Source organism: Hemitrygon akajei, chromosome 6, assembly GCF_048418815.1.
Source record: "Hemitrygon akajei chromosome 6, sHemAka1.3, whole genome shotgun sequence".
Lineage (NCBI taxonomy): Eukaryota > Metazoa > Chordata > Chondrichthyes > Myliobatiformes > Dasyatidae > Hemitrygon > Hemitrygon akajei.
Genome location: NC_133129.1, coordinates 28774892 through 28801147, shown reverse-complemented (window position 1 = coordinate 28801147; position 26256 = coordinate 28774892). Strand labels below are relative to the sequence as shown.

General features: G+C 42.8%; 1 protein-coding gene across 1 annotated transcript in view; it reads right to left on the bottom strand.

The window, feature by feature from the left end:
• The window catches only part of wdr17 (WD repeat domain 17), a 169303-nt gene that overhangs the window by 72378 nt on the left and 70669 nt on the right, over window positions 1-26256 (bottom strand). Inside the window, exons 15-22 of the mRNA XM_073048033.1 lie at window positions 25095-25259; window positions 23955-24157; window positions 15185-15334; window positions 11625-11755; window positions 9599-9724; window positions 5955-6110; window positions 4076-4140; window positions 2055-2187 (exon numbers count right to left, since the gene is read on the bottom strand). Of these exons, the coding sequence (XP_072904134.1) occupies window positions 2055-2187; window positions 4076-4140; window positions 5955-6110; window positions 9599-9724; window positions 11625-11755; window positions 15185-15334; window positions 23955-24157; window positions 25095-25259 (1129 nt within the window). The remainder of the gene's footprint in view (window positions 1-2054; window positions 2188-4075; window positions 4141-5954; window positions 6111-9598; window positions 9725-11624; window positions 11756-15184; window positions 15335-23954; window positions 24158-25094; window positions 25260-26256) is intronic.

The window sequence follows — 26256 nt, the reverse complement described above, 5'->3', positions numbered from 1 at the left end:
CCTTAATCCCCCTACTATGTAAAAATCTAACTGTATCTTAAATATATTTAGTGAAGAAGCCTCAACGGCTTCCCTGGGCAGAGAATTCCACAGATTCACCACTCTCTGGGAAAAACAGTTTTTCCTCATCTCCGTCCTAAATCTTCTCCCCTGAATCTTGAGGCAATGTCCCCTGGTTCTAGTCTCACCTACCAATGGAAACAACTTTCTGACTTCTATCTTATCTATCCCTTTCAAAATTTTGTATGTTTCTATAAGATCCCCTTTCATTCTCTGAATTCCAGAGAGTATAGTCCCAGACAACTCAATCTCTCCCCATAGGTTAACCTCTTCATCCCTGGAATCATCCTGGTGAACCTCCTCTGCACTGCCTCCAAAGTCAGTATATCCTTCCTCAAGTATGGAGACCAGAACTGCACACAGTACTCCAGGTGCGGCCTCACCAGTACCCTGTATAGTTGCAGCATGACCTCCCTGCTCTTGAATTCAATCCCTCTAGCAATGAAGGCCAACACTCCATTTGCCTTCTTAATAACCTGTTGTACCTGCAAGCCATCTTTTTGCAATTCATGAACAAGCACTCCCAAGTCCCTCTGCACAACAGCATGCTGCAATCTTTCACCATTTAAATAATAATTTGCTCTTCTATTATTCCTTCCAAAGTGGATGATCTCGCATTGACCAACGTTGTATTCCATTTGCCAGACCTTGGCCTACTCACTTAACCTATCTATATCCCCCTGCAGACTCTCCACATCTTCTGTACAATTTGCATTCCCACTCAGTTTACTGTCATCAGCAAATTTTGCTACGCTACACTCAGTCCGCTCTTCCAAATCATCAATGTAAATGGTAAACAGCTGCAGGCCCAGCACCGACCCCTGCGGCACCCCACTCACCACTGACTGCCAACCAGAGAAACACCCATTTATACCAACTCTCTGCCTTCTTTTGGTTAACCAATCCACTATCCATCAGACTCCATGCATCCGTATCTTATAAGTCTCTTGTGTGGTACCTTATTGAACGCCCTTTGGAAATCCAAGTATACGACATCCACCTGTTCCCCTCTATCCACTGCACTCATTATGTCCTCAAAGAAGTCCAGTGAGTTTGTCAAACAGGACCCGCCCTTTCTGAATTCATGCGCATCTATCTAATGGAACTCCTCCTTTCTAAATGTTTCACTATTTCTTCCTTAATGACAGCTTCAAGCATTATCCCGACTACAGATGTTAGTCTATAGTTGCCCGTCTTTTGCCTACATCCTTTTTTAAAAAGTGGCATGATGTTTGCTGTCTTCCAATCCACCGGGACCTGCCCAGAGTCCAGAGTTTTGGTAAATGATTACCAACGCGTCTACTGTAACCACCTTTGAGGTTGTGGAGTAGATTAAGCAAGTAACTGCAGATCACTATGTAGATGGTGTATCAGTGGTGTATAGTGGGCATGTAATTGGATTTTTACAGCATTAAATACAATTATGAACAGGATCAATCTTTAATAATATGTTCAAATTTGTTCAGGTCTATAAAGAATAAGGGGGAATAATTTCGAGGTGATTGGAGGAAAGTATAGGGGGATGGGATGATAGAGACAAGTTCTTTATACAGAGAGTGGTGGGTGTGTGGATCGCCCTGCCAGGGGTGTTGGTAGAGGCAGCTAAATCAGGGCAGGGGTTTCCAACTTGGGGTCCATGAACCCTTTGGTTAATGGTAAGAGTCCATGGCATAAAAAAGATTGGGAACCCCTGCATTAGGGGCATTTAAGAAACTGTTAGATGATAGCAAAATGAAGTGTTATGTGGGAAAGAAGGGTAGATTGATCTTAAAGTAGATTTAAATGTCAGTGGGCCAAAGGACCTGTACTGTGTTATACTATTCTTGCTTCTAACTATTGGACTATTTTCAACATCCAGGTGAGAAGCATTTCTGGGAAAGCCAGTATCAACTTTTCATTTTTTAATGGCCTTGAATGTTTTGAACATGGTTTCCTTGCTGAGCTTAACTCACATAAAAAATGGGACAAAAAAAGAAAATTAGGCATTTACTTACCTGAGCAACCAAGAGTGCTTCTTTGAGTTGGCCTCGGGCGGTGAAAAAGGTCACCAGCTTCTTCACATCTCCAGTCGCAATGCAATATGGAATAACTTCGTCACTCCCTTCCTGGATCAGCTGATCAGATCTCCTAAAGAAAAGGAAATATGCTGTGATAATACAGGTTTTGTGGTTTAAGCTATTCTAATTTGTTGTGTTCTTGACAATAAATTTCCCTTATTATCCTGTATCTTCTCCCCTGAACTGCTGCCCTGGAAAAAGCGAAGTGGGCAGTTTGAGCATTCCAATGCACTCATCTACTTCCCACACTGAAGAGTGGGCTAACAGGCTTGAAACTATGCTGAGGAATACACATATCCACTCTGCAGTAGAGATCAGAATTTATCAAGGATTTATCTTGAGTCCCTCCCTTCTTGTGAAACTCTCTGTAGGCTCCTCTCTTTGTTAATTTCATCTTTTAAACCCAATTAAATATTTCACTGATTTTTAGAATCATAATTTTATATACCTCTAATTCTTCGACACTCCAGGGAATGAAGGCATAAGATATTCAACCTTTCCCTATAACTCAAGTCCTTGAAAATTTTCTCTGTACTCTTTCAATCTTGTTGATATCGTTCCTATAGGTTAGATGACCAGAACTGCACACAATACTCCAAATTAGGCCCCACCAACATCTTATAAAACTTCAACATTACATTCCAACTTCTGTAATCAAATATTTTGATTTATGAACGCCAATGAGCCAAAAGCTCTGTTTATGACCCTATCTACCTGTGACACCACTTTCAGGGAATTATGGATCCATATTTTTATTTACTTTATCCACAGAAAACCCACACATTCCCCAGGAAGGATGTACAAAGACTCCTTACAGAATGGCATTGGATTGAACTCCGAAGTCCGGAATACCCAAGCTGTAATAGCGTTGCCCTAACCACTACACTACAGTGGTGCCCAGATCCCTCTGTTCTACTGCACTCCTCAGTGCCCTACCGCTCACTATCGAGATTTACCAGAATAGTGACTGGTTTAGAGAGCATGTTTTATGAGGATAGGATGACCCCTATGTGAGGGGGGAAAAGGCCATTCATATTTACTCTGTTTTGGCACCTCATAATTTTCTTCACCACATTTAAATTGCCCACTGTCTCTTCTGTTTTAAGAAGACCACTCCAGCCTATTCAACCTTTCCTCAATTAAGATATTCCAGTCCTGACAACACCCCATAAATCAGCTCTGCACATTCTCTTGCATTTTCTTTTCAAACATAGAGCAGTAAAGTACAGGGCCATAACATCTGTGCCATCCATGATGCCAAATGAAACATCCCACCTGCCCTCACAAAGTCCATCTCTCTCCATTCCCTGCCCGTACATGTGTCTGTCCAAATACCTTTTAAATGCTGATATCATATCTCCCATGGCAGCATGCATAATGGTTTGGTACGGCAACTGCCCTGCACGTGACTGCAAGAAGCCACAGAGTTGTGGACACAGCTCAGCACATTAGGAAACCAGCTTCCCCTCTATGGATGTTAAACAGTTTCCTAGTACGATAAGATGGGCTCTTGACCCCACAATCTCCCTCATTATGATCTTGTATTCCATTGTTTATCTGCACTGCACTTTCTCTGTAGTTGTTACTCTTTATTCTGCTTTATTATTGGTTTACCTCGTTCTTCCTCAGTGCACTGTGTAACAAGCTGATCTGTGTGAACTGCATGCAAGGCAAGCTTCTCGTAACATATGACAATAAATCAATTCCAATACTAATAAACATGAGTTGTTTGCATCCACCCTTGCCAGAGTAGATACTTCAAATGACAAACTGCTTGTGATCCAAGATGGCTGTTGTTAACTCAGCAAATATGACATCTATTCTACACTGACTGCCCTATAACATCAGTCAAAATGGAAAATACAGATTTTGTTGAATGAAGGAGCAAAGTTGGTCAAGACTACAAGCAAGCAGACTGTCTGTGTATATTCCAGATCATTATGCTAAAAGCATCTCACCTTTGCATCAGTTTCTTCCAGTACTTCATTGACACGCCGGGTGCCACTGACAGAGCCTTATCCCACTGAAACACAGGGAAGATTATCACACTCAGATACTCTCCTCGCTTCTGCATTGACTAACTACACTGCATAGCAGTTTTTGTGCACTGACGCGTAATTAAGTTTGATTACTTTGTCAGGGGGAAGGTGAGGTACCAGATGCAGGTGCTGTCATGGTGATCTTGCACTTCCTTCTCTGCATCTGGCTGTATGATCTTTCCAGAATCTGTTTTAAAAAGGCACATTGTTTTTTTGATGCTTGAATCTGCCACTGCCTGACAGGACAAATCACTTTTGTAACGGAAAACAAGATATTATTCAGAGAGAAACAGTTTCTTCAACCTACTGAGTCCACATCCACCATCAACCGCACAGATCACATGATCCCCTTTCTGTTTTCTCTGTACTTGTATTTCACTTCCCCTCCCCCCACCGCCACTCACCAACACACTAGGGGCAATTTACAGTGGGTACTTAGGATGCCAAGCCACACATTTTGGGGGATGTGCTAGGAAACTAGCTCCCAGAGAAGACTCATGTAGTCACAGAAAGAACATGCAAACTCCACATAGACAGTTGCCGAGTCAAATTCACACCCTGGTCTTGAATTTGAATCGGCAATTAATGAAGGGTCTCGGCTCAAAACATCAACAGTTTATTCCTCTGCTGCTTGATCTGCTGTTCCTCCAGCATTTAACACACACCAGATGCTGGAGGAACTCAACAGATTAGGCAGAATCTATGGAGAGGAATAAACAGTCAATGTTTCGGACCGAGACCTTTCTTCAGAACTCGGTCTCTAAGGAAACAGGATAGCAAGGCTATCCCCACTGGTTTAGTTTCTGCCTATAGGTAGAACCCTCTAGAAAACTTGATGGAGACCTGCTGGAAAGCAGAACTTAGGAGTAGTTTATTACATGACACCAAGGCTTGTCCATGAACAAAGCAAACATGGCAGGTAATTCTAGTTACAATTACCCAAGAGCTCCCTCTGATAAGGAGATTAAAAGAGAATGGAACATCATTTATTGAATGTGGATGTTGATTCCAAGTCAGCACTCATCATCCAATCTTAGCTGCCCTTCAGAAGGCAGAAGTGAGACACCTTCTTGAACCACTAAAGGTGTCCACACCATGCTGTAGAGTAAGGAGTAAGATTCAGGCTCAGCACAAAGCGAACAGAGCACATTTGGTACATAGTGGATCCTAAATTTGAAAATTATGCTTTCCAGAGTGTGCTCAGCAGAAATAATTTTTTTTTTTTTTTTTAGCAAATTTACTCAATCAATGGGGATTAAAGCTACATATGTAATTAGCGGCCCACATGATCTGCTGAATTTCCCCTTTGGAGAGTTGGTTGGAATGGTTCGGTTAAGAGTCTCTCTCTAAAGCACTGTCGATAAGGAAGAAGCTACTCTGTTAATGGGGTAGCATGGCCATAAACACTACTACGTGGCATGGAAAGCTGTCATAATGGCACTTATATAAGCTATTGCTATGGGACCTTAGACTCTCTACAAAATGAAGACTGCTGAAAGAACTCAGTGGTTCAAGCAGCAAATTTTAGCAGAATGCTGAGACAAATGGCAAATTTGGTCACTTTTTGTAAATAATTTGCCAGTTCTCCATTGAGGTTCTGTTGGAGATCAAACCAATCCCCGGAGAAAAGCCTGGAAGCAGAAATTAATGAACTATCAATCTTGCTAAACAAATCTTATACTATTTCTTCTAAAACTGAGTACCGCATGCTTGGAGCGGAAATTCAAAAGCTGAACTCAGCGCACTCAGCTCATACAACAGCAGACAGAATCTCTACCCCCTATTTCAGGTACCTCACCTCTCCAAGCTCCACCATTAGTTCGCAGTATCGCTGGATCTGACCCAGTCGCAGGTGAATCTCAGCTGCCTCCTTCAGTCTCTCTTCCTTGCTTGGTGCACCGATTCCACCTCCGAACTTCGACATTTTCACAGTTGTTAACTCCTGAGCTTTAGACTGAGCAGAAGGAATACACTGTTAAACAATTAACCCTTTGCAGAGTGGCACAGATTGCTCCTCCATAGGTTCCATGGCCTGAGCTCAATCCTCGCCTCTGGCAGTGTCTGTGTGTTGTTTGCACATTTATCTTGTCCTCTGGTTTCCTCCCACCTCCCAAAAATCCACACACACGTATTTGTGTGGCCGAACCGGAGAAGCAAGGGGAAAACACTGGTTTCATCATATAAAGGGTTGCTTGATAGTTGGGATGAGCTCGATGGGCTAAAAGGCCTTATCCATGCAGTATAACACTATTACCTATAGCTCTAATTCATACATGACCTTCAATAACTGGCATAGAATGTATAGGCAAGCGCAAGTTGAAGAATAAGAACAAATGCAAGAACCCTAACCCTGAAGAAGTCGAGTCCTGAAGAAGGGTCTCGGCCCGTAACGACAACTGTTTGTTCATTTCCATGGACCTGCTGAATTCCTCCAGCATTTTGTGTGTGCTGCTTTAAATATAAGAAACTATGATTGCTTTGTAGTTGCCTCAAGAAGGCAGTTCCTCCAGTACTCTGGATTTCCAGCATCTGCTGAAACTCCTGTGTCTATTCTTCATTAAGTTCCCTGATCATCTGAGACTCGCTCTCTTCCCCACCATCAGGGAAGAGGTACAGCAGCCTGTACCTCATTTCATTCAACATTTTAGGAACAGATTCTCCCTTCTGCCATCAGACTTCTGACTGGTCCATGAACACAACCTCATTACTTCTCAATGCACTACTTATTTATTTTTTTTTTAATTGTCACTTATAGGAATTATTTATATCTTGCTCTGGACTGGTGCCACAAAACAACTAATTTCACAACATGCATCAGTGGTGATAAACCTGATTCTGTTTTTGTTTGCTGGTTTTATTAATTTAACAACCACTATAAATTCCACAAAATTAAATTGATTATAAATAGTGACCTTGTTTATGCTCATCATCATACAAAGTCAAGTCTCCACAAAACCCTCTGGATACATCACCAACCTCAGGATTCAGTGAAGACCCACCCCATTCTCTGAACATCCTCAGACCTTTGACAAGCCTGGAGGAAATAAATGGTTAAATAACAGAGTTCTATCACACACTTGTTCAGGGTTGATGCACTACATCAAGGGAAACATGTTTGGGTACCACGTAAACCCATATATTTAAAAAAAAATCAAGGTATAGTTATGTCAAACATGTTAAGAATGGGCTTTGTCTTACTAAATAGATCAGGGGTTCCCAGCCTGGGGTCCACAAAGCCCTTGCTTAATGGTATTAGTCCATGGTATAAAAAAGGTTGGAATAGAGAGCAGGTACAAATTAATGTTTGTCTTAATGTTTAAGGGAGGGTTCTGCAATCTCTCCTTTTTATTGGTACTTTAAATGATTCACACAGCCACAAGTGATTGAGCAAAGTAACATCACTTGAACACGTCAAGCCTTTGTACACTAAAAGAATGTGCATGCAGTGTTCTTGGTTGAGGTCATTAGAATAAGGGAATCAGAGGTTCGATATTAAACCTGGGAAAAGGGGAGAAGAGTCTTCAGGTAGATGAGTGTAAACATTTGGCATTCTACCCCTCCAGAGGGCTGTAAGATGCTTGGTCAGTGATTTTGTTCAGAGATGGGAAAGGTAGGCTTTAACACTGGGACAATCAGGGCAAATGGTGTTTGTGCGGAAGATTCAGAATTGGTTACTATCATTTCCTGTACATAAATGTAAGGAGAATGAACTAAGTGTTACTCTGAATCCCATGAAGCACAAAAACAAACTCAAAAGATGAAGAAATCAATAATAATAATAAAACACACAATAAATTTAAATATGTAAGGTAACTTACACACACAGTAGATTGATTGTATGTCCATAAAGCGACGCTAGGCTGTACATAAGGTGACTGACGGGAAATAATAAAGTAGTGCTGAAGTTAGTGGGTGGAAGTGGTGGTCAGCCTCACTGCTTGGGGAAGGTAACTGTTTTGAGACTGGTGGTCCTGTCGTGGATGTTATGTAGCCTCCTCTCTGATGGGAGTGGGACAGACAGACCACGAGCAGGGTGGGTGGGATGCTTCATGATGTTACCGGCCCTTTTCCAGCACCTTTCTATATACACGTCCTTGATGGCACGTAGGCTGGTACCAGAGATGCATTGGGCAGTTTTGATTAGCTGTTGAGGAGCCTTCCAGTCCCTGTGGTGCAGTTTCTATACCAAAGCAGTGATGCAGCATGTTAGGATGTTCTCTCCTGCACCTCTGTAGGATGACACGAGTGTGCAAAGTCTTGCTCTCTTCAGCCTCCTCAGAATGTAGAGGCATTGGTGTACAGTCTTGATAGTGTAGGGTGTGTTCTGAGACCATGAGCGATTGTGTGTGATGTGCACTCCCAATAGTTTGAAACTGGGCTTCAGGGCAGGTTACCCATAACCTTACTAAATGGTAGAGTAGCCTAGAGTGGCTGTATTACCTTTTCTTCACATTATTATCTCAGTAATTTTCATATTTATTTACTTCAATCTCCAAGAAGTTTTATAGGTTATCTTCACACAGAATAACACATACACATATTGGCATTTGAAAGGCACATTCAACAGAAGACACTTGCTACAGCTCAGTGTGTTATGGGTAACATATGCAGCTTCAACAGTGACCCTCAGAAAGAAAATGGATGCACATATAAGTGAGACTAATGAGATTATTCTTCATCAAGCTTTGACTCATTTTCTGGAAAATATATAGAAGTGGATCACATCCCAACAGTGAATCTGAGCTGACCAGCAGTGAAGTCAGAAGTATAGAAGGGCTAAATTCACACACAGGAACTGAGAGCAAAATATCAAGACGCTGGCTGAACTCAGTGGGTCAGGTAGCATCTACAGAGGGAAAAAGATAAACGATGTTTCAGGTTGAGTCCCTTTATTGGGACTGAAAAATAGATGCAGCCTTTGAAAGCTCCTTCTCCACCCTTCACTTTCTTAAACTGACTCTCTCCCATCTATTATTCAGTCCAGATCAGGGGTTCCCAACCTGGGCTCCACAGACCCCTTGCTTAATGGTATTGGTCCACAGCATAAAAAAGGTTGAGAACCCCTGGTCTAGATGAAGGGTCTCGTCTGGAAACATTAACTGCTCATTTCCCTCCTTAGATGCAGTTCAACCAGCTGAGGTTTTCAAGCGTCTTTTTTTTCCCTCTGTTTTAGAAAGATTAAAATGTGAAATCATATCCTGGTTCTCAAAGCTGATCAGAAAATACTTCTATTTAGAGCCTTGAAGTGAGAAAAGGATATATACAATTCACACCGCTCATTACTTCTATCATCAAGCCAATGGTTCTTTTGATATTGTTTAATTTGTATCACAGCATATTATCTTTTTATTTGTTTTACATTGCACAAGAATTTTCCTTTAACTTGAGCTATCTGACTTAATTAGAAATTGCATGATAAATCCTCTTGCAAACATTGCTTACCGTTTTGAACCTGACCAGATGTTTCATGTGCATTATTCCTTTACAGTAGTTCTGGGGAAGCAGGCTGTCATCCTGATCTGTTAACACGGCCACCAAGTCCCAGAGGTTCTTACTGCCGCCTGGAGGCTACAAAGAACACATTCACACGTTTGTGGTCAGTATTTCCAAATTTGGTCCTGTTGATCTAAGTATGAAAGATTCCAAAGAAAGCAGAAATTAATTGCAAGCAGCTAGAAGACCAACAATACAAATGTTAACAAGACCATCAAATCAACTTCTGCCATTACCGCCTGCATATATTTGGGCACAATTTCACAAAGTGTTGCCGATAGTGTTGAAGGATGTTGCAGGTTACATTGGGACGTTGTTAGGATGCAGAGCTCGACTGAGAAACGGCAGACGGAGTTCAATCCAGAAAAGTGTGAAATGATTCACTTTTGAACTTGAAGGCAGAGTACAGCGTTATCAGGTAAATCCTGATGAAGGGTCTTGGCCCAAAACATCAACTTTTTTTTTCTTTTCTATAGAAACTGCCTGAACTGCTGAGCTCCTACAGCATTTTGTGTGTGTTGCTCCAGATACCTAGCGTCTGCAGAATCTCTTGTGTACAGGGTTAATGGTAGGATTCTTAGCATTTTTTAAGAGCAGAGGAATCACATCCAAAAATCCCTCAAAGTTGCCATGCAAGTTGATAGGGTAGTTAACAAGGCGTATGCTGTGTTGACCTTCACTAGTTGGAGGACTGAGTTCAAAAGCCACAAGGTAATGTTGCAGCCCTATAAAACTCTGGTTAGACCACATTTGGAGTATTGGGTTCAAACAGTTGTCTCATTATAGGAAGGATGTAGAGGCTTTAGAGAGGGTGCACCAGAGATTTACCAGGAAACTCCATGGGTTAGGCAGCATGTCTTACAAGGATAGATTGGGTGAGCTAAGGCTTTTCTTTTTGAAGCAAAGGAACATAAAGAGGTGACTAGATAGAGGTGCACAAGATGATAAGAGGCATAGATAGAGTGGAAATGGCTAATAAGAGTGGGGCATCATTTTAAGATATCTGAAGGAAAGTATGGGGGATATCAGTTGTAGTGTTTTTTTTACACAGGGAGAGGTAGGTTCATGAGATGTGGTGGCAGGGATGGTAGTAGAAGAAGATACATTAAGGACATTCGAGAAACTCTTAGAGAAACATGAGTGTAAGAAAAATGGAGGGCTATGTGAGAGGGAAGGGTTAGATGGACATTGGAATAGGTTAAAATCTATGCACAACATTTTAGGCCGAAGGCCTGTACTATGCTGTTCTACTCTATGTGGTACCTTGAGACTAAGTGCACAAGGTAATAACATTTTTCCATTGAATATTGCATCCAAAATTCCATTTCTATTGACTACGATAGGCTTTTGCTATTGCTTGCATGGTTGGGGGATCATCAGTGCTCCTGCTGATCCTAGTGGGGGGGGGAGAGGGACAGGGAGGCTCGATGCTTGTGTGTGTGGGGCAAGGGGGGCTTTGGGGTTCTGATCTTACTATCATTCATTCTTTGGGATTTGTTGTTTCATGGATGTCTATGAAGAGTAAGGATTTCAGGTTGTGTACATTATCTGATATTAAACTGAACAATTTTGACATCAGAGCAAGAGTTCAACATGCATGTTTCTCCTTTGTCTCTTGACTTTTCTAATAAGAGTGAACTGAGCATTCAGAAAAACAAAGAATGTAAGTATTTGCAAAATTTTAAAATACTAACAAAGTATTGAAAGAGCAGGTACATATTTACCATAGTGGTTGAATAGATCTTTCATTAATTCCCCATTAAAAAAGCTTTATATTTAGAACTCAGATCATGGTGCAGGTAGAGGAATTGACAATCCTTTGTGAGGGAGCAGAATTTCTTTATGCTACGTTAACTCCTATCAGTGGATGGATTATTCAAATACACAGATCAGCTACAAGCGTACAGCGACACAAAAGAGGCATAACATTGCAAATGGTAAACTCACAGAGAGGCTGCACAGTGCACAGACTTACTGAGAAGCATTCAGAGAACCACCTCAGCTTCTTCATCCGCACATTGCTCGTAAGCTTATCCAGCTCCTGCTTGATGTCCCGGGACACTTTCCCACAGAGAAGAGGGGGTGCTCCAGGTGACATTGCACGATCTGAAAAAAGGGTGAGCTAAGTTAGGTGCAAATCCATCTCTTGCCCACCATTAACCCCCCCCCCACCCAATTTTCTCCCATTCTCATCCAGGTGTCAATTAGTCCCTGAGCTGCAGAGGTTGTCCTGTGAAGATTGGGCCTATTTGTGTTTAGAAGAATGAAAAGCTCTCTCATTGAAAATTTTGTCATCACAGAGGTTAAACTGACTGTTCTGTTCTGCACACTCTTTTAAAGCAAGGGGTTATCAATTGAAACTTTCAGTCTCCAGGTGCCATTTCTAGATGACTGGTAGAATCTGGGCAAGGCCTCCCTTAACTTACAGTCGTGTGGAAAGTTTTAGGAATGATTGTCTGGAATCGAATTAGCAGTCACTCGGACAAGGATACAGAAAATGGGAGATACAGCTCAGTCCTTCACAGGCAAAGCCCTACGTATTTCCCTGTACTGCTGTCACATAACAACAAATTTCACAACGTGTTTCTGATTCAGATTCTTCTGAGTATCTACATGGAACGCTGCTGCATCCATCAAAGATGCCCACCATGCAGGCCATAACCTCTTCTTGCTACGACCTTTGGGCAGGAGTACTGAAGCCTTCAGTTCCACACCACCAGGTTCAGGAACATTTATTACCCTACAACCATCAGGGTTCTGGCCCAGTGTGGATAACTTCATTCACTAGTACCCTGAACCGCTCCTTCAATGATTCTTTACAATTCATGTCTACTTCTACAGAGATCCAGCATGGTAACAGGCCCTTCCAGTCCCAATGAGCCCGTGCCTCACAATTACACCCATGTGCCCAGTTAACCTCTTAACCCACACATCTTTGGAATGTGGGAGGAAATCGGAGAACCTGAGGGGAATCCACGTGGTCACGGGGAGGATGTACAAGCTCCTTCCAGAGCCTGACACATTACACTAACTACAATGCTATCTTGCTGCTCTCAGTATTACTTTTATTTGCACAGTTTTCCTTCCTTTGCACATCAATTGCTTGACAGTCTTTCTTAGTGTATAGTTTTTCATATAATTCTATCATATTACTTTTTTCTTATAAATGTAAACAAGAAGTGAATCTCAAGGTAGTACATGGTAACATATATATGTACTTTGATAATAAATTTACTTTGGACTAGTATGGATTTACTAAAGGAACATTATGTCCAACTAACCTGATAGAACTGGAGAGGATCATTATGGGAAATGCAGTTGATGATCTCCACATAGCAACCTGGGATAATCTTGTCTGATACAGGATAACCACTTTAACTGTCAGTTGTTTTTTACTCCTTATCAGTTTTTACCCATTTCAGAATCTCGACTGCATCTTTCGTTGCTGAAACTCCACCTATATCTGAAACCCAGCAAGCAATACTTGGTATTCTGTCTGGGTAGCCTCCAACCTGATGGCATGAACATCAGGTTTCTCTAATTTCTGGCAATTTCTTCCTCCTGCACTTCTTTCTTTTTCCATTCCCAATTTTGTCTTCCCTCTGACACCTTCTTTTCTCCTCACCTACCTATCACCTCCCTCTAGTGCCCCTCCTCCTTCTATTTCTCCTATGGTCCACTCATAGCACTGAGTAGGCTACGGTCAATTATGGAAAACTCTGAACATCCTCTACATAGCACTATCCAGAAACAGAGAAGCAGTTTCAGCGACAGGTTACTATCGATGCAATGCTCCTCAGACAGGATGAAGAGGTCAATACTCCCCAATGCCATTAGGCTTTACAATTCAACCGCCAGGACTTAAGAACTTTTTAAAAGCTATTATTAATGCTTTTTGAGATAGTGATTTAGATGCATATCATATTTTTTACTGAGTTAAGTATTGTATGTAATTAGTTTTGCTACAACAAGTGTATGGGACATTGGAAAAAAGTTGAATTTCTCCATGGGGATGAATAAAGTATCTATCTATCTATCTATCAGATCCCTTCTTCTTCAGCCCTTTACTTTTCCAGTTATCACCTCCCAGTTTCTCACTCCCACATCCACCTACCTTCCCCCTCACTTGCCTTCACCTACCACCTTCCAGCTTGCACTCCATCTCTCACCCCTACCTTCTTATTCTGGCTTCTTCCCCATTCCGTTCCAGTCCAGAAGAAGGCTCTTGGTCCGAAACACTGACTTTTTATTCCTTTTCTAAGATGCTGCCTGACATACTGAGCTTCTCCAGCATATTTTTTTGTGTGTTATACTGCATAACTAATCGTCGTGGTTTCCACGCCATTGGAATCAGTTGGGTGATTTGTGACGTATCACGTGCTTCTTCGAGTGCAACATCAAGTAGTAGTAGTCTCTCGAAGTCCGGAGAAGACGAATGTGTTGCGCAGTCAACGTATGTGGGCACGCATATGACTTCTGAGGCTGAAGTCCGAAGCGCAGATACGGTTGCAGATGGGGTAAAGAGCACCACCTGCTGGGGCAGGAGCAGACGCCTTCCTGTGTCTTTCTTGACTCGCCCTGAGGCGCTGCATGCGCCAGTTGGCTTGGAAGTTGTTTGCTGCCTTGCAGCATAGATTGCGTCACTTGGACCGATCAGCAGCAGTGTGTTCGAGATCGCAGGGCTGGAGTTTGGCCCACTTAAGGTTTGACTTGACGTTGTCCTTGTACCTCTTCCTTGGGCACGGTTGCCCTGCTCCAGTTCTCCGTAGAACAACTGTCGTGGCATTCTGGACTCATCCATGCGGATCACATGGCTGGTCCATCTGAGCTGAGCCTTCAAAACCTTGGCTTGACTGGAGAGATTCTCTCAGCTGACGAACCTAGCGAGAAATTTGACATCTCCAACGGCGTTAAACAGGGCTGTGTGCTTGCACCAGTACTTTTCAACCTTTTCTTCACTCAAGTACTAATGCATGCCGTCAAAGACCTAAACCTGGGCATTTATATCAAATACCGCCTGGACGGGTCACTCTTTGACCTACGTCGCCTTGCAGCACACACAAAGACCCTCCGAAAGCTGTTCATAGAAGCGCTCTTTGCAGATGACTGCGCACTCATGGCGCACCAAGAGGACCACCTACAAACAATGATGAGCAACATCAAGTACACATTAAACAAAAACATTCACAGGCGTCTTCACTTTGTGATAGATCAACGGAATGAAGACCATCACCCTCGACCCCAAGGGATAGCTATGACGACGACTTAACTAAATTTCAGATTAGGTGCCAAGAACCATCATGGGCATGCAATGACCATGATGACCCACATCATACAACATGGCACATAACAGACAGACATGATTAGAGTCAGGTCACCTTGTCCAAACCACTACTAGTCCAATTGAAGTCATTTGTGTACATTTAACTATTTGAGAGAAGAAACTGAAGCATTGGGACCAATTAATTGATGCAATACTCAAAATTCCAAACCAGAATGGTATATTGGAAGCTCGTAATCAGATGAGACACTTACCTGTATTCCCAATTATATCCTCCCACTGTTGTTCGGCCAGAATGTTGATTTGGAGGGGAGAAATTAGAGGTGTTAATGACCACAGCCTCACGGTGGAGTCTCGAGAACAAGATGCCATGGTGAAAGGCCTGTTGGGATGACAGGTCAGGCCTAGGTGAGGGAATTAGGTTCACATTACTTCCAGCACACGTTCAAATAGGCAAGGTAAGAATTAAAAGCTAATTATGCAATTACATAATAATATGGTAATATGCATTTGAAACATGAGAGATTCTGCAGATGCCGGAAGTCCGAAGTAATACACACAAAATGATGGAGGGACTCAGGAGGCCAGGCAGCATTTATGGAAATGAACAAACAGTCAATGTTTTGGACTAAGATCCTCCTTCAGGACTGGAAAGGAAGGGGGAAGATACCGGAATAACAAATGGGGGAGGGGAAGGAGGATAGCTTCCCCTGATAGGTGATAGGTGAAGCCAGATGGGTAGGAAAGGTAAAGTGCTGGAGAGGAAGGAATTTGACATGAGAGGAGAATGGACTACAGGAATCCTGTTGCAAACAAGTTAGATGCTGGATTCATAGAATGAAGAATAGAGACGGAGAAAATCTAACAATTAAAACCAGAAGATTCAGAAGGGTCACAACTAAGGCAGTACAGTGGCCCATCTGGTAGAACTGCTGTTGTATGTTATGTATTAACAACTAGCTTATGCCCAGAGAAGGGATGACGGATTACTGGGCTCCAGCAACCCACACTAGGTGTTGACCTCCAGTACTGTGTTGGCTGTGTTTCTCATGTTCTCTCTGTGATCACATGGATTTCACCCAGGTTTTCCATGTCCTTCCCACGTCCCAAGGATATGTGGGTTAGTAGGTTAATTTTCCCTCGTGTAGTAAAATCTGTAGAGAATTTATGTAAACATAAATTGAACACATTTATGGGAATACTTTGCTTCAGTATTCACTATGGAAAATGACCTTGGCGATTGTAGGGATGACTTACAGCGGACTGAAGAACTTGAGCAGATACATTTAAAGCAAGAAGGCTGTAAGAGGAACAGCTAAGGATATTTGGAGCGAAGGCATTTTACTGCTCGGGGTAAAGAGAGGCGAGACTGCGCAGACGCGGGACATCAGCCAGTAGAGCGGGAAAAGTTTAAAAAGAAGACCGCCGTATCCAGTGGGCAGTGGAGTGATAGAGCTTTGGCGGTAATGGGACAAGGCGAGGTAGGTTTACCTGTGTTAATTGCAGAAAGGAAGAATGTCTGTGAGGCCGGTGTTCTGTGCTCGGTGTCAGATGTGGGAAGTCTTGAAGTCACCCAACCTCCCAGACGGCCATATCTGCACCCGGTGTGTCAAGCTGCAGTTCCTAAGGGACCGCGTTAGAAACCTGGAGATGCAACTCGATGACCTTCGTCTGGTCAGGGAGAGAAAGGAGGTGATAGAGAGGAGTTATAGGCAGGTGGTCCCACCGGGGCCACAGGAGACAGACAAGTGGATCACAGTCAGGAGGGGGAAGGGGAAGAGTCAGGTACTAGAGAGTACTCCTGTGGCTGTCCCCCTGAATAGTATGTACTCCTGTTTGAGTACTGTTGGGGGGGACAGCCTACCTGGGGGAAGCGACAGTGGCCGTGCCTCTGGCACAGAGTCCGGCCCTGTGGCTTAGAAGGGTGGGGAAAGGAAGAGAAAAGCAGTAGTGATAGGGGACTCTATAATTAGGGTGTCAGACAGGCGATTCTGTGGACGCAGGAAAGAAATTCGGATGGTAGTTTGTCTCCCAGGTGCCAGGGTCTGGGATGTTTCAGATCGCATCCACGATATCCTGCAGTGGGAGGGAGAACAGCCAGAGGTCGTGGTACATATTGGTACCAATGACATAGGTAGGAAATGGGAAGAGGAACAGAAAACAGAGTACAGGGAGTTAGGAAGGAAGTTGAGAAGCAGGACCATAAAGATAGTAATCTCGGGATTACTGCCTGTGCCACGCGACAGTGAGAATAGGAATAGAATGAAGTGGAGGATAAATGTGTGGCTGAGGGTTTGAAGCAGGGGGCAGGGATTCAGATTCCTGGATCATTGGGAACTCTTTTAGGGCAGGTGTGACCTGTACAAAAAGGACGTGTTGCACTTGAATCCCAGGGGGACCAAGATCCTGGTGGGGAGGTTTGCTAAGGCTACTGGGGAGAGTTTAAACTGGAATTGTTGGGGGGGTGGGAACCAAACTGAAGAGACAGGGAAATAGGCTGTCGGCTCACAAATACAGAAAGCTTGGAGACAGTGTGTGCAGGAGGATAGGCAGGTGATAGCGAAGGGACGCCCTCAGACCGACGGTTTGAGATGTGTCTATATTAACGCAAGGAGTATTGTGAACAAAGCGGATGAGCTTAGAGCATGGATCAGTACTTGGAGCTATGATGTGGTAGCCATTACAGAGACTTGGATGGCTCAGGGACAGGGAGGGAGGCAAAGGAGGTGGGGGCGTGGCACTGTTGATCAGAGATAGTGTCATGGCTGCAGAAAAGGTGGACGTCATGAAGGGATTGTCTACGGAGTATCTGTGGGTGGAAGTCAGGAACAGGAAAGGGTCAATAACTCTACTGAGTGTTTCTTATAGCCCGCCCAATAGTAACAGGGATATCAAAGAGCAGATAGGGAAACAGATCGTGGAAAGGTGTAATAATAAGAGTTGTCATGGTGGGAGATTTTAATTTCCCAAATATCGATCAGCATTTCCCTGAAGTGAGGGGTTTAGATGGGGTGGAGTTTGTAAAGTGTGTTCAGGAAGGTTTCTTGACACAATGGGTAGATACACCTACAAGAGGAGAGACTGTACTTGATTTGGCATTGGGAAATGAACCTGTTCTGGTGTCAGACCTCTCAGTGGGAGAGCATTTTGGAGATAGTGATCATAATTCTATCTCCTTTACAATAGAATTGGAGAGAGATAGGACCAGACAAGTTAGAAAAGCGTTTAATTGGAGTAAGGGGAATTATGAGGCTCTCAGGCAGGAACTTGGAAGCTTAAAATGGGAACAGATGTTCTCAGGAAAAGGTACAGAAGAAATGTGGCAAATGTTCAGAGGACATTTGTGTGGAGTTCTGCATAGGTACATTCCAATGAGACAGGGAAGGATGGTAGGGTACAGGAACCATGGTGTACAAATGCTGTAGTAAATCTAGTCAAGAAGAAAAGGTTAGGAAAGGTTCAGGGAGCTAGGTAATGTTAGAGATCTAGAAGATTATAAGGCTAACAGGAAGGAGCTTAAGAAGGAAATTAGGAGAGACAGAAGAGGCCATGAGAAGTCCTTGGCAGGCAGGATTAAGGAAAACCCCAAGGCTTTCTACAAGTATGTGAAGAGCAAGAGGATAAGACGTGAAAGAATAGCACCTATCAAGTGTGACATATGGAACCGGAGGAAATAGCAGAGGTACTTAATGAATACTTTACTTCAGTATTCACTATGGAAAAGGATCCTGGTGATTGTAGTGATGACTTGCAGCAGACTGAAAAGCTTCAGCATGTAGATATTAAGAAAGAGGATGTGTTGGTGCTTTTGGAAAGCATCAAGTTGGATAAGTCACCGGGACTGGATGAGATGTACCCCAGGCTACTGTGGGAGAGAGGGAAGAGATTGCTGAGCATCTGGCAATGATCTTTACATCATCAATGGGGACAGGAGTGGTTCTGGAGGATTGGAGGGGTGCGAATGTTGTTCCCTTATTCAAGAAAGGGAGTAGAGATAGCCCAGGAAATTATAGATCAGTGAGTCTTACTTCAGTGGTTGGTAAGTTGATGGAGAAGATCCTGAGAGGCAGGATTTATGAACATTTGGAGAGGTATAATATGATTAGGAATAGTCAGCACGATTTTGTAAAGGGCAGGTCATGCCTTACAAGTCTGATTGAATTTTTTGAGGATGTGACTAAACACATTGATGAAGGAAGAGCAGTAGATGTAGTGTATATGGATTTCAGCAAGGCATTTGATAAGGTACCCCATGCAAGGCTTATTGAGAAAGTAAGGAGGCATGGGATCCAAGCCTCCTTATTGCTTTGTGGATCCAGAACTGGCTTGCCCACAGAAGGCAAAGAGTGGTTGTAGACGAGTCATATTCTGCATGGAGATCGGTGACCAGTGGTGTGCCTCAGGGATCTGTTCTGGGACCCTTAATCTTTGTGATTGAATGACCTGGATGAGGAAGTGGAGGGATGGGTGAGAACGTTTGCTGATGACACAAAGGTTAGGGGTGTTGTGGATAGTGTGGAGGGCTGTCAGAGGTTACAGCGGGACATTGATAGGATGCAAAACTGGGCTGAGAAGTGGCAGATGGAGTTCAACACAGATAAGTGTGAGGTGGTTCACTTTGGTAGGTCAAATATGATGACAGAATATAGAATTAATGGTAAGACTCTTAGCAGTGTGGAGGATCAGAGAGATCTTGGGGTCCGAGTCCATAAGACACTCAAAGCAGCTGTGCAGGTTGACTCTGTGGTTAAGAAGGCATATGGTGTATTAACCTTTATCAATCATGGAATTGAATTTAGGAGCTGATATATAATGTTGCAGCTATATAGAACCCTGGTCAGGCCCCACTTGGAGTACTGTGCTTAGTTCTGGTTGGCTCACTACAGGAAGGATATGGAAATCATAGAAAGAGAGCAGAGGAGATTTACAAGGATGTTCCCTAGACTGGGAATCATGCCTTATGAGAATAGGTTGAGTGGTTGACGGAGGGCGAGAGATGACCTGATAGAGGTGTATATGATGATGAAAGACATTGATTGTGCGGATAGTCCAAGGCTTTTTCCCAGGGCTTAAATGACTAACATGAGAGGACACAGTTTTAAGGTGCTTGGAAGTAGGTATAGAGGAGATGTCAGGGGCGAGTTTTTTTTTAATGCTGAGTGGTGAGTGCGTGGAATGTGCTGCCGGCGACAGTGGTGGAGGCAGATTCAATAGGGTCTTTTAAGAGTTTCCTTGAAAGGTACATAGAAAAATAGAGGTAATTTCTAAAGTAAGTACCTGCTCGGCACAGCATTGTGGGCCGAAGAGCCTGTATTGTGCTGTAGGTTTTCTAGGTTTCTACAGAGGGATTGAAATGCAATTGGCAGTGTTGGATTCATGTGAATGGGTTCTTGGTTGTCAGCAGAGGTTTGGTGATTTGAAGGGCGTGCTTCCAACTGTGTGACTTTATGAAGAAGGACCTTCAAGCTGAAACATTAACTCTATGATTCTACACTTGCTGCCTGACCTGTTAAGTACTTTTGAGCATTTTTGTAATTACGGGATTGACTTGTATCAGTTTAATTCCAGGGCATTCTCACAGTTTAGGAAGCTTCTATTATGAACAACATGGTTTCTGACCTGAACCCTTGTCTTATTGCAGAGTTGAACAGAGATCTAAGTCCACCTACTCCTGGTTTGAGATCGTCACAGCAGACTAATAATGAGTAACTACAACTTGATTATTAAAGTAATCAGTCATTTATTCTCCGGGAATAAGCCAATTGTTCATGCATAACGACCCATGAAAGAATAGAGTCAAAATGTCATAGAGCACTACAGCACAGAAACAGGCCCTTGGCCCATCTAATCCATGGTAAACTTATTCTGCCTAGTCCCATCTGCTCACACCATCAGCTCTGCATTTTGTCCCTGTACAGTACTTATCCAAACTTCTCTTAAATGTTGAAATTGAACCTGCATCCACTACCTCCGCTGGAAGTGTATACATTAGGAGCAGTGAATAGATTAGGAGCAGGAGTGGGCCATTCACTCCTCAAACTTGCTTTGTCAATTCATTAGATTGTGGCTGATTTAATGATAACCACAAATCCCCATGATCTGTGGCAACTTTTCACTCTCTTGCTTATCAATTATTGATCTACCTCTCCAGGAAGAACGTTCCAAGGACTTGCACCTTAGTGGCTGCCTGCATTACACTTTCTCTATAACTGTAACACAATACTTTGCACAAACAGGTTGAGCCCTGATGAAGGGTCATGGTCCAAAACATCGAGTGTTTATTCCTTTCCATGGATGCTATCTGACCTGCTGAGTTCCTCCAGCATTTTTTGTGTTAATATATTCTGCATTCTATTATTACCTTTCCCTTTGTCCTACCTGTTTGAAATGATCTGTGTGGATGGCATGTAAAACTAAGTTTTCACTCTATCTCAGTTGTTTTCTTTGGAGCAGTGGAGGCTGGGGGGGGGGGGGGGGGGGATCTGATAGATGTTTATAAAATTATGAGAGGCATAGAGAGAGTAAACAGTGAGTATCCTTTTCCCAGATGGAGAAATATGGACATTGTGTAGGTAGGATAGATTAGTTTTTGGGTGGGTTTTGATTTACTTTTTAGCTGGTTCAGCACAATGTTGTGGGTGAAAAGGCTTGTTGCTATGCTGTACTGTTCTATGTTCCAAAATAACAATTACTATTCCCAGCTTTCAACGAACATTTCACCCATTAACTCTCCAGCAGCACAGCAGCTTCTAAATGTATACCGACAGTTCTTATTAAAGAGCTGAAGTTTTCATGAGATAATGGCCAGAATTATTTAAGGAAAAGAAAGGAGATGAACATATTTTTATTTAACCCACTCAACAGTCAGTAAACTCTGCACTGTACCATTTTTGATAGGTGAATGTATGTTTACTATTAATAATTTACCAGAATTTTAGATTGCAAACATAAAAAAATCCATTTGCTTTCACTAAACAAATGTACAATTGGATTATTTCTATGACTGAAGAATTCTAAACGACCCCTGGCAATTTTTAATTTATTGAGACAATCCAAAGAACAAACAGCCAGATCTTTATGCTAATGCATAACCAATATCTTCTACAAACAAGCTGTGATAATGAATGTTAATAAATCATAAAGGAAGGATCTGAACAAAGTAACACTAAAATATATCAAAGGAATTTTACAAGAGATAGACCATTTATGACTGGAATTTGATGGTAAGTTGATGGAGAATATACTGACAGGCAGGATTTATGAACATTTGGAGAGGTATAATATGATTAGAAATAGTCATTGCTGTTTGCAATCAAATACTTGAGGGATCAGTTGCTTTACGTTGTGAGAAAGCTTAAGCTATATTATCATAGAAATTGGTCATGAAGTTTTACATTGTGAATGGGTGCACCATTCTAAAATGAAGCTATTGATCACATGATACATTGCTCAGCAATACAAAAATGACTGCAGCTAATGCAAGTTAGGGATCAGAGTTTTTTGGTGACTATGAGTAATTGGTCAGCAAAGTGGAAGTGGCTGGTGAGATCACCAGAGGTGTCAAATCTAAAACAATTCAGCAGTGGATGAGCCAGGCCAAATCAGTGCTGGGCTTTGGCACAAAGTGGATGAAGACAACCCAACTGATGACACGGATATGGGTGCAATGAATCTTGTTCCGTCTCAGCCTCCCTACCCCCAAAGCTTTGTCTGATGATCACTCATGGAGAACAAATGAAATCTGTACTCCTTAAATGAGCCATAGAAGTAGCAATGAGTCCAAATCAGTTTTGGGATAAATTCCACAAGACCACAGTCTCAAAGCTGAAGCTTAAAAAAAAGGCCAAATCAACAATGCGATGTGCAATCCCAATTTATTTGTCATTCCATTAAGAAGACAAAAATTTGAGGACCCATTAAATCTGCAACTTTAATTTCTGCTATTGATTATGCTCTTGCAAGGCAGTGCTAACTTCCAGGTGTGAACATCACCAACAGCTGATCCTGGTCCAGAGGATCCAGAGGAAAACCATATGACCATAAGATATAGGAGCAAAATTAGCCCATTTGGCCCATCGGGTCTGCTCCGCTATTTCATTAAGGCTGATTCTCAGTCCCAATCTCCTGCCTTCTCCCCGTATCGCTTCATGCCCTGACCAATCAACAATCTATCAACCTCTGCCTTATATATACATAAAGACTTAGACACAGCTGCCTGTGGCAAAGAATTCCACAGATTTATTGCTCTCTGGCTAAAGAAATTCCTCCTCACATGCTCACATGCCCTGTAGTGGATAGTGAGGTCAGCTGAGAAGATCATTGGGGTCTCTCTTCCTGCCATTACAGACATTTACACCACATGCTGCATCCGCAAAGGAAACAGCATTATGAAGGAGCCCACACACCCCTCATACAATCTCTTCTCCTTCCTGCCGTCTGGGAAAAGGCTCCGAAGCATTCGGTCTCTCACAACCAGACTATGTAACAGTTTCTTCCCCCAGGCTATCAGACTCCTCAATACCTGAAGCCTGGACTGACACCTTACTTTACTGTCCTGTTTATTATTTATTGTAATGCCTGCACTGTTTTTGTGCACTTTATGCAGTCCAGTGTAGGTCTGTAGTCTAGTGTAGCTTTCTCTGTGTTATTTTTTTTTAATAAAAGTTGACTTGACTTGACTTGACTTGACTCATGGGGGAGAATGTACAAACTCCTTACAGACAGCAGTGGGAATTGAACTCTGACCTTCAGATCTCCAGGGCTGCAAAGCGCTATGCTAACCACTATGCTACTGTGCCGTCCCCTTACCAAATGCAAATGCAGACAGAAGCATCAGAGTCACAGCACCCAGAAACAGACCCTTCAGCCGAACTCATGCATGGCAGCCAAGATGTGTAGTTCAAGTATAATTTATGTTAATTTAAGTTTATAATGTTTATAATGTACTGTGCTTTACTGCAAAAAGCTAACATTCATGGCACTTATACTTGGATATGTATGCCCATGATAATAAACTTGAATTACCATAAACATCTGCACCATGGTCATACACAGTGTCCAGACAGGTTCCATCCCTTGTGTCCCAGACGCGGATGGTGTAGTCCCAGCTGCCTGATATCAGAAGGTATGGGATTTCTGTGTTCCACAGCAGGCCTCGTACCGGTGCCTTATGTCCACTTAGAATATTAATGCAGGCATCCTGTGTATAGTCCCAGATCCTGACAGTACTGTGGAGAAGATACACTGTTCTGAAAGCTTTCAAACACTAAACTTAGACAAAGACTCAGAAATTCAGCCAAAACTCATGCATCACAAAAAGTATTTCAATACTGTTAGAGGACTGGCTTTATATTGACTCAAGCTATCAAAAGTGAAACTCTGAATAAAAATAATTGGAGAAGAAACAAAATGACCAGTTGATATCTTCAGTGTGGTCTGCTTGAAACAACGATCATAGCCTTTCCATTCAAAGATGCAAAAGGACATGTTGTGCTCCTCAACTATTATGAGTCCTGACGAAGGGTCTCGGCCTGAAGCGTTGACTGCTCATTTCAACGGATGCTGCCTGACCTGCCGAGTTCATCCGGCTTGTTTGTACGTCTCAACCATTTTCTGTCTTTTCTTCCACTCTTCATAGTCACTCTTTTTTTCAAATATGGCCACAGAAAATTACATCTGCAAAGTGTGGGCATCAGGCAACCTCCATTAACATATTTTTCTTTGCAAAATGTTTTTGAGTTTTCTCTTTATTCCTTCATCAGATGTGTGCCATGATAACGTAGCAGTCAGCATGATGCCATTACAGCTCAGGGCATCGGAATACGGAGTTCAATTCTGGCCAGGTCTGTAAGGAGTTTGTACGTTCTCCCCGTGACCACATGGGTTTCCTCCAGGTACTCCAGTTTCTTCACACAGCCCGAACACCTACGAGTTGGTAGGTTGGTTGACCATTGTATATTGTCCTGTGATTAGGCTAGTGTTAAATATGTGGGTAGCTGGACAGCGTGACTCATTGGGACAGAAGGGCCGGTATTGTGATTTATCTCTAAATAAATAAACAATTCAAAAACCAAACCACTGGAAGGCAATAAACCAGTGTTTGATACACCCCTTAAAGATAAAATGACTATAAACAGAGACCTCTCAAGGCTACTTTGAAGGTACCTGTCATCGGAGCCACTGCAGAGGATGCCCTCCCTCAGCGGAGACCACCTGACATGAAATACTTTAGCAGTGTGTCCTGTGAAAATCTTCAGCGGTTGGTCGGAACTGGTTGCTAAGTAGTAAACCCGAACATTCTTGTCCTCACAGCCAGTGGCAATCATATCTCTGGAAGGAAAGGAAAATGTTAGGAATATAAGAGGTGAAGGCCATGTGCTAAGCTTGTGGTCTGATTCCCTATCGTCGTTGAGTCTCCACCTCATGTCCTTACCTTGTCTGATGTCCACATCCACAGTTTGCCCCAAGAGGCAGAGATAATTTGGGAAAGCACTTAAACTGAATCGCTAGAAGGATACAGCTGCTCTGCCTTCAAATTTCTGAATGGACAATGGACCCATGTACACTACCTCACTATTGATTTTGGTTTTTTTGCTCTCTTATTGCACTATTTATATAGTTAAATATATTTTATTGTATATATGCATGTAACGCGCTGTAAGGTTTAATTGCTGATGTATTGGCCTCTCTGTAATGTTCCACTGCTAAGGCAGTGGTTTCTCTGTAGCAGCGATGTTTGAGTTATGTCTTGAGATACCGGGGGCATTGGAATGTATGCTAGCCAATGAGAGGGATGTTGTTATTTCTTGTCTGGGTGCAGGGATTTCATGGTTTTTTGTTAGCGGGCGAAGACACGAGTGGAGAGAGTTGGTAGACCACCAGACGGAGTGGACTTGGAGTGAGCATCGAAGGTCAGCGACGCTCGGAGGAGGTCAATGGGAAACGAATGGATGAATCCCTGAGCTCCAACATGCACATTAGGCTGTTTCATTAAAATGGGCCCTTTTTCTTTTTATTCTATCTACTAACCCTATAGTCAGATTAAGATTTATAAAGTTCAATCGTTTAACTGCAAATGGTGCACTGTCTGATATTTTGCGGTTCAGATTTGTAACCGGGCAACACATCGAGCAGCATCCACACAAACGAGATTTCTCAGCTTGGCTGGGCCAGGGGTTGTCTTCCCCTAGACAAACACGTGCTGGCTGAACCTAAGGGTTACATACATAAAATATCAGAGCAGATTTAGGCCATTTGGCCCATTGAGTCTTCTCCACCATTTCATCATGGCTGATCCACTTTCCCTCTCAGCCCCAATCTCCTGCCT